General features: G+C 41.6%; 1 protein-coding gene across 3 annotated transcripts in view; it reads right to left on the reverse strand.

Moving 5' to 3' along the window:
- SPIRE1 (spire type actin nucleation factor 1) overlaps nucleotides 1–12,473 on the reverse strand; it is a 156,090-nt gene that overhangs the window by 65,052 nt on the left and 78,565 nt on the right. For all 3 annotated transcript variants that reach the window (XR_009247400.1, XM_058679056.1, XM_058679055.1), the window contains exons 3-4: nucleotides 10,977–11,210; nucleotides 957–1,082 (exon numbers count right to left, since the gene is read on the reverse strand). Coding sequence is in view for 2 of the 3 variants with exons in the window: in XM_058679056.1 (XP_058535039.1) it covers nucleotides 957–1,082; nucleotides 10,977–11,210 (360 nt within the window). In the remaining variant the exon portion in view is untranslated. The remainder of the gene's footprint in view (nucleotides 1–956; nucleotides 1,083–10,976; nucleotides 11,211–12,473) is intronic.

The following is a 12,473-nucleotide window of genomic DNA, read 5'->3' on the forward strand; positions in this document are numbered from 1 at the left end:
AGTTTATCCACCTTCCTTCCTACCTACATGCACACACACACACACACACACACACACTTATTCCCCAAACACGTACTTTTCTCTTTTCCATCCTGTTGATGACTTTCTTCTATTTCAATTTTACAAATTAAAAAAAAACAACCAGCCATAGTTTTTCAGCAGCCTATCACAAAAGGACCATAAGGAGTACCCTGGCCAGCACGAAAGGAAAACGCGTCTCTGATCCACACATAAACAATGTGTCTGGTTCACACAGTGCTTGTTTATTAAGGGTGGCTTGTTTTGCTTCCTGTCCCCACAATGCAGATCGTGGTTAGGTTTTAGCTCCGTGCTGCAGATGAAGCCCTCACGCCGTGCCTGGTGCTGGGTTGGTTTATGTAAGACCTTCCTGAATCATCACAGACATTTGTGTAAAGTAAAACATGTGACTCGCCTTTTAAATTAGCATCATTCTCTATGGATTTAATGCACATTAGCATTTTTAACTCACCGATGCTGCTAAGTAATAAGCAAAATAACTAAAATGGGATTCTGAATTATCTGACTAGTAATCACACTTCTTTGCATTAAATCTTTAAGAACTCTAGAATAAATCATCAGATATGAGAGTTGCCTACTTTATGAACCATCCTTTCCTGGAAGAGGTACTAATTACTAGAGGTACTAATAATTTCGGAATAGACAAATGAAAAGCGTGGCAGAAAAAGGGCAAAAAGTACCATGGGACACGAATGAAGTCAATTGATCTTGAGCGGAACTGTGTGAAAACCTGTTTTTATAAAATGCACTATTGAGATCTTAACAACAGATTTAATTTTGACTACGTTGCTTCTTTCCTAAGTGATTTTCAGCACCTGTGACAATGATAACCACACTGTAAAGTAACAGAATGGGCAGTGCTGACACTTCAGGTTTATCTTTCACACTGCCAATATAAACCAAAGCATCGTACTTACCTCTTTAGCGCTTTTAATTTTGGTCAGAAATGTATGGAGCTCCATTGTCTCTGCAAACAGTGCCCGACATACTGCCTGATAATGATTTGGTGCCTCTGATTCAGCTGGGAGATGAGCAGCACATAACTACACGAGAGGAAAATAAAATAACAGCTTCCTATTAGCATGTTCAGGTATGTTAAAAACAGATATCCCTGGGGCTGGCACTGTGGCAGGGTGGGAAGAGCTAACATCTGCCAGACTGTTGTCCTGTGCAGGTGCTGGCTCATGTCCCATCTGCTCCACTTCCAATCCACCTCCCTGCTAACGGCCTGGGAAAAGTAGTGTAAGGTGGCCCAGGTTTTAGGCCCCTGCCACCCACGTGTATGACCCGGATAGAGCTCCCGTCTTTGGCCTGGCCCACAGCGAGCAGTTGTGGCCATCTGGGTAATAAAACAACAGGAAATAAAAAATCTCTCTCTCTCTCCCCCTCTCATCTCTACAACTCTGATTTCCAGAATAAATATATGAATCTTTTAGGAAAAAAAAAAAACCACATCCAGTTATAATCTGTATTTTTTTCTTGCCAGACAGCAGGGCATTTCCCATGATCTAGGTCTTGGGTATACTGTAAGTTTAGGAGAGCCTACACAGTTAAGTGGGAAAAGGAGTCCTCTACTAAGCAGACTCCAACAGCACAGAGGAGCTTCTTGGAATTAGTCAGCATCTACTTGAAATGATACGACATAACAGAAAAGCTCTGCTTGGGAGCAGAAATAGAACTACCTTGAATCATTTAATACTGATGAAAACACACATATTTTAATAGCTACCACTCACTGAGCTTGCACCATGTGAGATACTATATTTGATATGCCACACACAGAGTATAGCATTATTATTCTTCAGCATAACCCTGAATTATCTCCATTTTTTAAGCAAAGGAAACTGAGATTAAGTCAAGTGATTCATCCAACAGCAAAAGGAGAATTCAAATACAGTTCTATTAGGCTCAGAAATTTACTCATTCAGTTTACATAAATTTTCAAACTAAGCACCTTCCCCCACACCCCGAAACACCAAAAAATGCGAGGAAGAAGTGTGGACCCTGGGAAGCAGCCTTATTAATACATGAGAAGTTGGGGAAAGAGGCCTAAGGCAGGCAGCATGACCCAAGGGTGCTGTCCAGTCTGAATGCCTTTTTTAAAAAATTTATTTTTACCTGAAAGACTTCTCAGAGAGGAGAGACAGAGAGACAGGTTCTCCATCCACTGCTTCACTCCCACAAGGAGTGGTATTTAGCCTGATGGTTAAGCCATACTGGTTAAAACATTCATGTCAGTTTGATAACCAGGTCCAAGTCCTAGCTAACACAGACCTGGGAGGCAGCAGTGATGGCTCAAGTAATTGAGTCCCAAGGCTCTGGGTCATCCGCTGCTACTTGGCCAGGAAACAAGCAGAGGGATGGATTGGAAGTGGAGCAGCTGGGACACACATTGGTATCTATATAATGTCAGTGCCAGCAGGTGGAGGACTAGCCTGTTGAGCCACTGTGCCAGCCCCTGGTTCTAACGTCTTTTCTGTCAATAACACATAACCCCCACACGGCCACCTGTGGGCAGAAAAGTGCACCTTAATATCACCCAAAGCAATTTACAAAACATTATGCATGACTTGCCTCCATCAGACTGGAATGATATCCAGTATATGGACATAATTTTAAATACGGGCGCTGGTTCATATCACGACTGCTCCACTTACCTTCCAACTCCCTGCTTTTGGTTTGGGAAAGCAGTACAGGATAGTGAAAGCCTTTGGACCCTACACCAGCATGGGAGACCCAGAAGAAACTCCTGGCTTCTGGCTTCGGCTATTGTGACCACTTGGGGAATGAACCAACGGATGGGAGATTTTTCTCTCTGTAAATCTGACTTTTCCATAAAACAAAAATCTAAAATAAAGTATGTTCCAAGGCTTTGGCCATGCTCTACTACTTTTCCAGGCCACAAACACGGAGCTGGATGGGAAGTGGAACACTGGGACATGATCAAGCACCCATACGGGATCCTGGAGCTCGCAACGTAAGGAAGTAGTCATTTAGCCATCATGCTGGGCCCAAGAAAACACCTTGAGTGTGAGTAGGAAACCTCCTCTCTAGAGTACCAAAGAAACCTAAGAAAATCTTACAAACCTGAAGTGCATATTTTTCTCATTTTTTAAATCTGGAAAATATGTTCCATAATTGATTAATCATTCCAAATAAAAACAATTGTAACTGCTCAGACTTTTAGCTTTATACATCATATCCAATAATTTAATTATAATTTCAGAGGAAGAGTAATAGTGTGATGCATTTCAAAAAATTCAACTGAAATTCTTAATAAGTATACATACATGTGTTATGTACACAAAATATCCACAGAATTTATACATTTATTATTCGTTAAGATGTATTTACTTTCGTCTGGAAGGTAGATTTGAGAGAGAGAGAGAGAGAGAGAGAGAGAGAGGTCTTCTGTCTGCTAGTTCACTACACGAATGGCAGCAACAGCCAGAGCTGAGCTGATCTGAAGCTGGGAGCCAGGAGCTTCCTCTGAGTCTCCTGTGCAGTTAAAGGGGCACAAGGACTTGGGCCATCCTCTGCTGCTTTCCCAGGCCATAAGCAGAGAGCTGAATTGGAAGTGGTGCAGCCAGACATGAACCAGCACCGATACAGGAAAATGCTGGTGTCACAGAGTGGAAGATAAGTCTGTTATGCCACCAAGGCGGCCCTAAAACTTCCACATTTAATTGATTTCAAAAACCACCAAAAGGCTGTGAACCTGAAAAATACTGCTATAGAGGTAATAGCAAGGTCTAAAATTGTTTTTAAAAATGAATGTAAATAAATGTAAATAAAAAAGAAAAAAAGAATGTAAATGTCTTCTACATAGAAAACTGAAAAGCATACACAAAATTATTAGAGCTAATTACTGCTATCAGCAATGTCAAGGGGTATGTGAGCAACACGCAAAAATCAGCTGTATTTCCATATGCAAAAATTGGAAAAAATCAATCCATTTATAATATCATAAAAAATGCTAAGAGTGCAGCTAGCATCGTGGATACTGGGTTAAGCTGCCACCTGCAACACCAGCATGCTTTATGGGCACTAGCTCAATATCTGCCTGCTCCACTTCAATCCACCTCCCTGATAACATGTCTGGGACAGTAACAGCGGATGGGCTCTGGCCCCTGCACCCATATGTGAGAGCCAGAAGTTCCTGGTTCCTGCCTTCAAACGGGCACTACCATAGCTTTTGTGACCATTTGGGGAATAAGCCAGCAGGTAGAATATTCTGTCTTTCAAAGCAGTAACATCGTTTAAAGAAAACACTAAGGGTGTATACTTAACTGAGGAGGTACAAGTCTATAGCCTGAAACTTATAAAACATTAAGCATAAAATTAAAGATCTTAAAATGGAAAGCGACTTTACATTTGTAAATTAGAAAACTTAATATTTTATGAAGGCAGTGCTAGTTGAAACAATCTACATACTGAATGTGGTCCTTAAGAAAATCCCAACAGCCTTTATTAAAAAATGGAAAAGATGACCCTAAAATTCACCTGAAATTGCAATGAGACCCTTACAATGTGCCAAGTTAGAGATCAGAAAGTTGAGACTTAAAACAGCTAAGCAATTGGCCCAAGGTCACACAGCTAGACAATGGTAGAATGGGAACCAAAGGCGGTCTAATTCCAAAGCTCAATTTTCATTCTATGCTACTCAGAATAAATTTTTATCACTTTTTATATTAAAAAATATGACATTATTAAAGCATTTGAGCATATAGCATAGTATACAGTAAGCATGTAATAAAATTCTATTTTATATTAAAGTAGGAGAACACATCAGTGCAGAAGCATATTCTAATCTGTAGCTACCAATACAGGTTCTATGGTCTTAGACCAACTAACATTGCTGGGTTTCAGTTTATGTCTAAAAGGAGGGCTCAGGGCTAATGACATTTTACAATACCCATCCCTACTTATGCAATAAATGTTTAAGATAAACTGGTGTGCGGCATAACAGGTTAAGCCAGCACATGCAATGCCAGCATGCCATACGGGCTCTAGTTCGAGTCCTGGCTGTTCCACTTTCAACTCAACGCCCTGCTAACGCAACTGGGAAAGCAGCAAAAGGTGGCCCAAGTTCTGGGCCCCTGCGCCATGTGGGAGACCCACATGGAGCTCCTGGCTCCTGGCTCCTGGCTCCTGGCTACAACCTAGCCCAACTCCAGATGCCGCAGCCACTTGGAGAATGAGCCAGCAAATAAACCCACTCTCTTTTTCTCTGCTTTTCAAATAAATAAGATAAATTTTTGAAAAACATGTCATAAAGACGTCTTAAACTTACAACCTTTAAGACATCTTCAGAGCGCCCTTTCCATCTTTCTCTGATTTTCCCATTTCAATGAACAGCACTGAGCTGCCTCCGATTCTGCTTTATCCGCACACCTCTTACGTGACATCCTCCAGTATGATCTATTTCCAAAATACACGATCTTGACCTTCTGCTCTTTCCATCTCTTCCACCACCATCATAACCCAGGCAATAATTTTCTTTCAGTAGAGGATTCCTGGTTCTTTACTCCCTTCTAACGTTCTTAGAGAAAAGGTGAATCTCATTCATCCCCAAATTTAAATGCAATGAATCATCCATTTAAACAATATTGACCAAGGAACAACTGTGTACCAGGCACTTGGAAGAAACAGAACAAATCAAGACCCCTTGTCCTCTCAAAATTAACATTCTCATGGATGTCTCAGACCCACAAGAGCCCAACACTGTTGTTGGGTATATCAACTACTATTAAGAAAATTAAAGTATATGGGAGGTAAAAGTGGAGTTGCATGGGAAAGGGAGGTAATTTGGGAAGAGCGGTCAGGAAGTGGCCCCTGGTAGTGAGCTGCTACAGAGACCTGAGGCACCACTGTCCCAGGCAGAGCAGGGTCAGTGGCTCCCTACGGACTGAAATCCCAGGTGAATCTTCATCCCACAAATGTTCATTTAAATTTCACCCACTCAGTGAACCCTCCCTGTTTGTCCTCAAAATGCTTTCTCTTTCCATAACTTCTTACTTTTCAACGACTGCTTTCTGTTCACTGTCTTTATAGAAATTGGAATTTACGATCACAAACTGATTTGGGGTATGACGTGAGGCAGGCATCATTCTACTTTTTTCTACAATGTGGCACTATTTAAAAAGTGGCTTCTTCATTTCCCTGCCTCCCACTCTGTCACATCAAGAGTCTACTCATGCATAAATACATTTCTGTACTTTCTGTTGTCACTGGTCTATCATTGTCCACTGACTTAATTAGCATGGCTAATTGACACTGAGTAAAATTCCCCTACCCAGCCTTCCTTAACTAACAGTGCTTTAGTTTCTTGGAAATTATTTTTATAGTTTTCTGCAAAGATTTCCTGTATGAGTTTGGTTAGATTTATTGCTAAGTATTTCATCCTTTTGGTGGGTGCTGATATCACATACATACTTATGTATTATTCATTATTTTAGATTTCATTTCCTAATTCCTTAATTTTCTGATTTATTTATTGTATTCATTTCTGCATTTGAAAGAGAAAGACAGCGAGTGCTCCCATGTGTTGATTCACTCCCCAAACGCCTGTGACAGTCAAGGCTACAAGTTGGGAGCCAAGAATCTAACTGAGGTCTTCCCCATGGCTGCCAGGGCCCCAGCTCCATGAGTCATCACCAGCTGTCTCTCCTAGCATGTGCATGAGCAGGAAGCTGGAGTCAAGAGCGGAGGTAGAACTTCAATTCAGCACTTGCAATGAGGTGTGAGCACCCCAAACTTCAACTTAATGTTAGGCTAGGCCAAACTCCTGGCCTACTTCTCTGATTATATACATCAACCTTCCTAAATACACTTATCCTCTAGTATTTTCATAGGTACATCTTGGCTATTTTCCTCACAGTCAAATCATCAGTGAATCACTATATTTGTATTTCCTCCTTTTCAGGTTTTGTAACTTTAGTACCAGATGAATCTTTCTGATACTATGTTAAATAGAAGAGGCAAGAGTAGCCATCATGGTTCTTTCATAATCTCATAAGAACTGTTTTCATCATTTTATTGTCAATTGACTTTTAGGATTTCTTTTTCTAATACATGTATTAACATTGATAAAAACAAAAATATCCACATATAGTAAGACAGACTGAACAATCACTCCAAACTTAATTTGAGAGTGGTACATAATTAATTTCTGCACATAAGGTAGAGTACAGGGCCATCTTTCAATAAATAATACCCTCTCAGTTACTTCAATATTATAATTATTGCTACTACATAATAATAGTATCCCAAACTAAATTCAATATAGTCTAAACCTAAAAGCCAGCTGCACTTATATTGTTTTTATAGGGAATAAATACTATAAAATATAGGGTACAATATGGCAATTAGATTTGCTACAAGCAAATTTTAAATAAAGTGTTCTATACTAGAATTACCCAGGATTATGGTTTCTTGTGTTGTATATAATAGCTGTCTTCCTGAAGAGTCACTAAATTATAAATGAAATGTTCTTAATTATTTTAGATAGTCATTATATAAAATGAAAAATCAAATGCATGTTACACAAATCTAACATTTCATACAGCAGGTCAGTGCTGGACCATAGCAGGCAGAGCTGCTGCATACAGCCCGCATCCCACGTGGATACCCATTCAAGTCCTGGCAGATCCACTCACGACTAAGCTCCCTGCTAACATGCCTGCACAAGCAGTGGAAGATAGCACAGGTGCACATGGGGGCCGCTGCACCCATGGAGGAGACCCAGAAGAGACTCCTGGCTCCCAGATCCTAGCCTCACACTGGCCCAGTTCAGGCCACTGTGGCTATTTGGGGAGTGAAAACAATGGATGGAAAATCAGTTCCTCCTGCACCCTCCTTACTCTCTGGAATTCTGACTTTCAAAGAAGAGTTCCAGTCTCTGTAACATCTCAGTTCTCTCCTCCCTAACCAACAATGAAGGCAAAACTTACCTTAATATGGAAATGTGCTCTGATAGCAAACACTTAAGGGGTTGTAACTATTTTCAGTTAACAATCAAGAATGTGAGAAATCATGTATATTTTAGTTATTTACAATCTCATGACAGAAATACCTTTTATTCTCCAGAAGGTAAGTGGGATGTCAGAGACATCAGAGATGTTATTAAATTACCCCAAATATTTAGAATATGCTTAAGGCAGCTTGCAGTATTCACGTGTTGGCAAGAGCCATGAGTGGGGGCAGATCTGTTACAGGTTCTTGTGGGTGGCCCCAACTAGGCTGCAGTACCCACTGGCAAGTATTGGAGCTGGAGGCAGGCCACAGCTGCAGCATCCACTAGCACACAGAAATGGACTGGGAGTGGGCCTGGTTCAGGATCTTTGGGAACATCTTTGCTAGGCTACAGCATCCACAGGAACACGTGAGAACTGCAGCTGGGGGCAGGCTGGGATGGGCTAGGCTACAGCACCCACCAACATGTGCAAGTACCAGGGCTGGAGGTGGTCCAGACTGGGCAAGGCTGCAGCATCTGTTGTCATGTAGAGAATTAAGACTGGGGGTAAGCACAGTAGGGGGTTCATAGAGAATACCCCAATTAGACCACAGTACCTGTCAGTATGCACGAAAAATTGGGTCTAGGGGTGGGCCTAACTGGGCTAGGCTGAAGTACGTGCTGGTACAGGTGAAAACTGGGCCTGGGGACAGCCCAGGTAGGAATTTTTTGGGATTGTCCTGACTGGTGTAAAGGTGAGCTGGGCGCAGGCTGGGGCAGGAATGACAAGGCAGCTAACGCCACTGGTATGTGCCCTGGCTGGTGCAGGAAGTGAACAGAGCCCAGAATGGCACCAGCTGGTACGTATGAGATCCAGGTCTGAGGACCTCCCACGTGAGGTTTTTTAGGGGGCTCCCAACTAGACTGCTGCACCGGATCCCAGAACTCAGGCAAAAATCACAAGCACATGTGACTGGGTTATCTCAGCTGCTGATGCCCTTGCAAAAACAGATGCATCCCCTGATGCACATGAAAAATGACTTGAAGGATCTCAGAAGACGGAAAGCAGGACAGGTTGAACATCACTCCTGACAAGGCTTTACAGCAAGTGTGAACACACTGAGCAGCACATGGTCAATCAACAGGCCTTAGAACTTCTCAGCTCTTTTAGTGCGACAAAACAAACAACTGCTCACAACAATCAAAACCATTCAAGCGACAACCTCAGAAAGTTCTTCCCCACATTGGGGCCTCAGAGATGACATCAAACAACCATCTCCCTCCCTGGGCACAGACGCAGTGTGACACCAAGGAGCAGAGCATTTCCTCCCCCGCCTTCACGTGGACACAGGAGGGAAAACGGAAACAGTCACCCCTTCTGACCCTACTCTCTCCACACGGGTCTGCAATCCCCTCAACTATAAAAGCAATACCAAAATGATAAAATGATAGAAAAAAAAACAAAACGAAGAATTTATCTGGACTTCATAAGAACTGTAACTTCTGTAACCCCCTCCAGCATTCCCAAAAGATGAAGTGTCTGAGCAGGTGCGAGAAGCACAGGGAACTTAGAAGACAAACTGCAATCATGGCTTATCAACATTCCCGTTTCTGAAGTGCTTGATGAAAAATTGAAAAATGAGTGATATATGATCAAAATGCTGTACAAAATATACTATCATCTGTAGGTGGTTCAGAACAGTCAAATCTGCCATGATTTTTTCTTTTTAAGATTTATTTATTTTTTATTGGAAAGGCAGATTTACAAAGAGAAGGAGAGACAAAGATTTTCCATTCACTGGTTCACTCCCCAAGGGGTTGTGTTGACTTGAACTGAGCCAATCCAAAGCCAGGAGCCAGGAGCTTCTTTCGGGTCTCCCACTCAGGTGCAGGGTCCCTAGGCTTTGGCCCATCCTCTGCAGCTTTCCCAGGCCACAGGCAGGGAACTGGAAGTGAAGTGGATACAAACAGGACACAAACCAGCACCCACATAGGATCCCAGAGTACGAAGGTGAGGATTCAGGTCTAGGTTGTCACATTGGGCCTCGCCTTAATTTTAATTGGTATAAATTTAACATTGTAGAAACTATGACCCATGGGGCCGGTGCTGTGATGAAGCAAGCAGAGCCACCACCTACACATACTACTGCCATTCCATAAGGTGCTGGTTCAACTCCTGGCTGCTCCACTTTCTTTTAAAAAAAAAATTTATCTATTTTTATTGGAAAGGCAGATTTACAGAAAGAAGGAGAGACGGAGAGAAAAATTTTCCACCTGCTGGTTCATTCTCCAAATGTCTGCAATGGCCGGAGTCAAGTGGCCTGAAGTCAGGAACCAGGAGCTTCCTCTGCGTCGTCAACATGGCATAGGGTCCCAAGGCTTTGGGCTGTCCCCTTCTGCTTTTCCAGGTCATAAGCAGAGAGCTGGACGGAAAGTGGAGCAGCTGGGACATGAACTGGTGCCCATCTGGGATCCTAGCACTTGAATCTGGAATATTAGCGAGCTGAGCCAACATGCCAGGCTCTGCTGCTCCACTTTCAATCAGTTCCCTGCTGATAGGTCTGGAAAAGCAGAAGATGGCCCAAGTGGGTCTGGTGCAGTGGCTCAATTAGCTAATCCTCCTCCGTCAAGCGCCAGAATCGTGTCCTGGCTGCTCCAATTTTCATCCAACTTCCTGCTTGTGGCCTGGGAAAGAAGCGGAAGACAGCTCAAAGCTTTGGGATCCTGCATCCATGTTGGAGACCTGGAAGAAACTCCTGGCTCCCGCTTCTGATTGGCTCAGCTCTGGCTGTTGCGACTACCTCGGGAGTGACCCACTGGATCGAAGACCTCTATCTGTCATTCTCTGCTAACTTTGCTTTCTCATTAAAGTTGATAACAGTTCATATTCAGGCTGTGGAAAGCCTGAGAATTACTGTCAGGTACCAAACCATCCTTTTAATTTTTCACATGAAGTACATTTGTAGACAAACTGCTGCCTTGCCTTCATCACATCCCGATAGGAACGGACAGCTGATGCTCTCCTCTTTCCGTCTTCTTCATCTTCAAGGCCTTCGTCCGCAGCTCCGTAGCCCTCATCGTTGCTTCCGTCAGCTTCCACAGTGTTGGCCATGTGGTCAATAAGCTGCTCTAGAGGAGGGCTGAGTTCCCTTTCTTCATTTTCCTTCAACCCATAGTCCAATGCTTTATAAATAATAATTCCCAAAGATTCAATGACCTAGGAAGAAACATGGAAAAAGAGGATTACTGAAGACGACTAAACAGCTGTATGGTTCTGACTGTAAGAAATAGGGCTTTTAATCTAGTTATAACGGATTTTGGAAATGACAAATTATATTTGAGAAACTGAAAAGACATATATATATATTTCAGAAAAAGTGAATTTGGTGTTGTTTCTTTAATACAAAGCACATATTTTTCATATTTTCTTAGGTTTATACTATGTTAAAATCTACATTGTACATTCATATAAAATACTAACCAGGTTGATCTGCATTTTGAAAAAGTATCTTTAAGAACAGGTACAGTTATCAAACAATGCATCCTTGCAGAATTCATATGCCATTGTTTATATATCTACAGAATTCATAAACAAAGTTTCTGAGAGACTGGAAATTCACTTATACATAGCAATTAATACTTTAAAAAGTCAGCTGACATCCATATACAAAGCCCTCACTGTGTTCCACCCAATCACTGAAAATCTCTCTCTCATACAATGCAAGCAAGTGGCTTTTCCAAGTCCAGAACTTCCAAGGCAGAGCAAAGATCAGCCCTTGTACCACCCACTTCCATGACGTTGGACCTGTTTTCTGAATCCATTACTGTTGAATGCCACCATGTTTTGGCCAGTACAGGAGTCTCGTTATTCCTCAACAATGTCTGTCTTTTCTGCTCAAAAGAGTCATGTACAAAATTTCCTTATTTTAATTTGCAATGCCAATAGCTCAATCTACTTTTACTCTACTTTCATTTTGTTTGTTTCTTTTTAGAATGCATTCTATGAATCCAAAGACTCAGAATTTAAGGCTGACTTTGGCCACCAGCTGTCTGACTCAGAGAAAATTATTTCATCAAATGCTATCTAACTTCCCCCACCACCCACTTCCCCAGCTCGCCCTCTTCCAGTGTTTCACCATTTGGACTCTCAAAAAATTCTTTTTCTTCATTCCATTTGTATTTAATCAATGCTGTATATTTTTAAGTGGTATACTTGATATTTAAAAAGCAAAGCCAGACTTTTTAAATGGGAGGTAAACATAATATTGCCATACAATCTCCACAAAGTCTGAAAACTATATTACAAAGTCAATATTAACATTTGAAAAATTAATGTAATGCTTAAACATGCTTAGCTTCTAGTTTTTAAACAATATTGTCTAATGTTTCTTACTGAAAATACATAATATTGTGATTGAATTTGTGTCTGATTTGAAAGTCTAGATATTGTTTTTTAAAAATGCATTCAAATAATGGGTCT

This window comes from Ochotona princeps, chromosome 21, assembly GCF_030435755.1.
Source record: "Ochotona princeps isolate mOchPri1 chromosome 21, mOchPri1.hap1, whole genome shotgun sequence".
Classification (NCBI taxonomy): Eukaryota; Metazoa; Chordata; class Mammalia; order Lagomorpha; family Ochotonidae; genus Ochotona; species Ochotona princeps.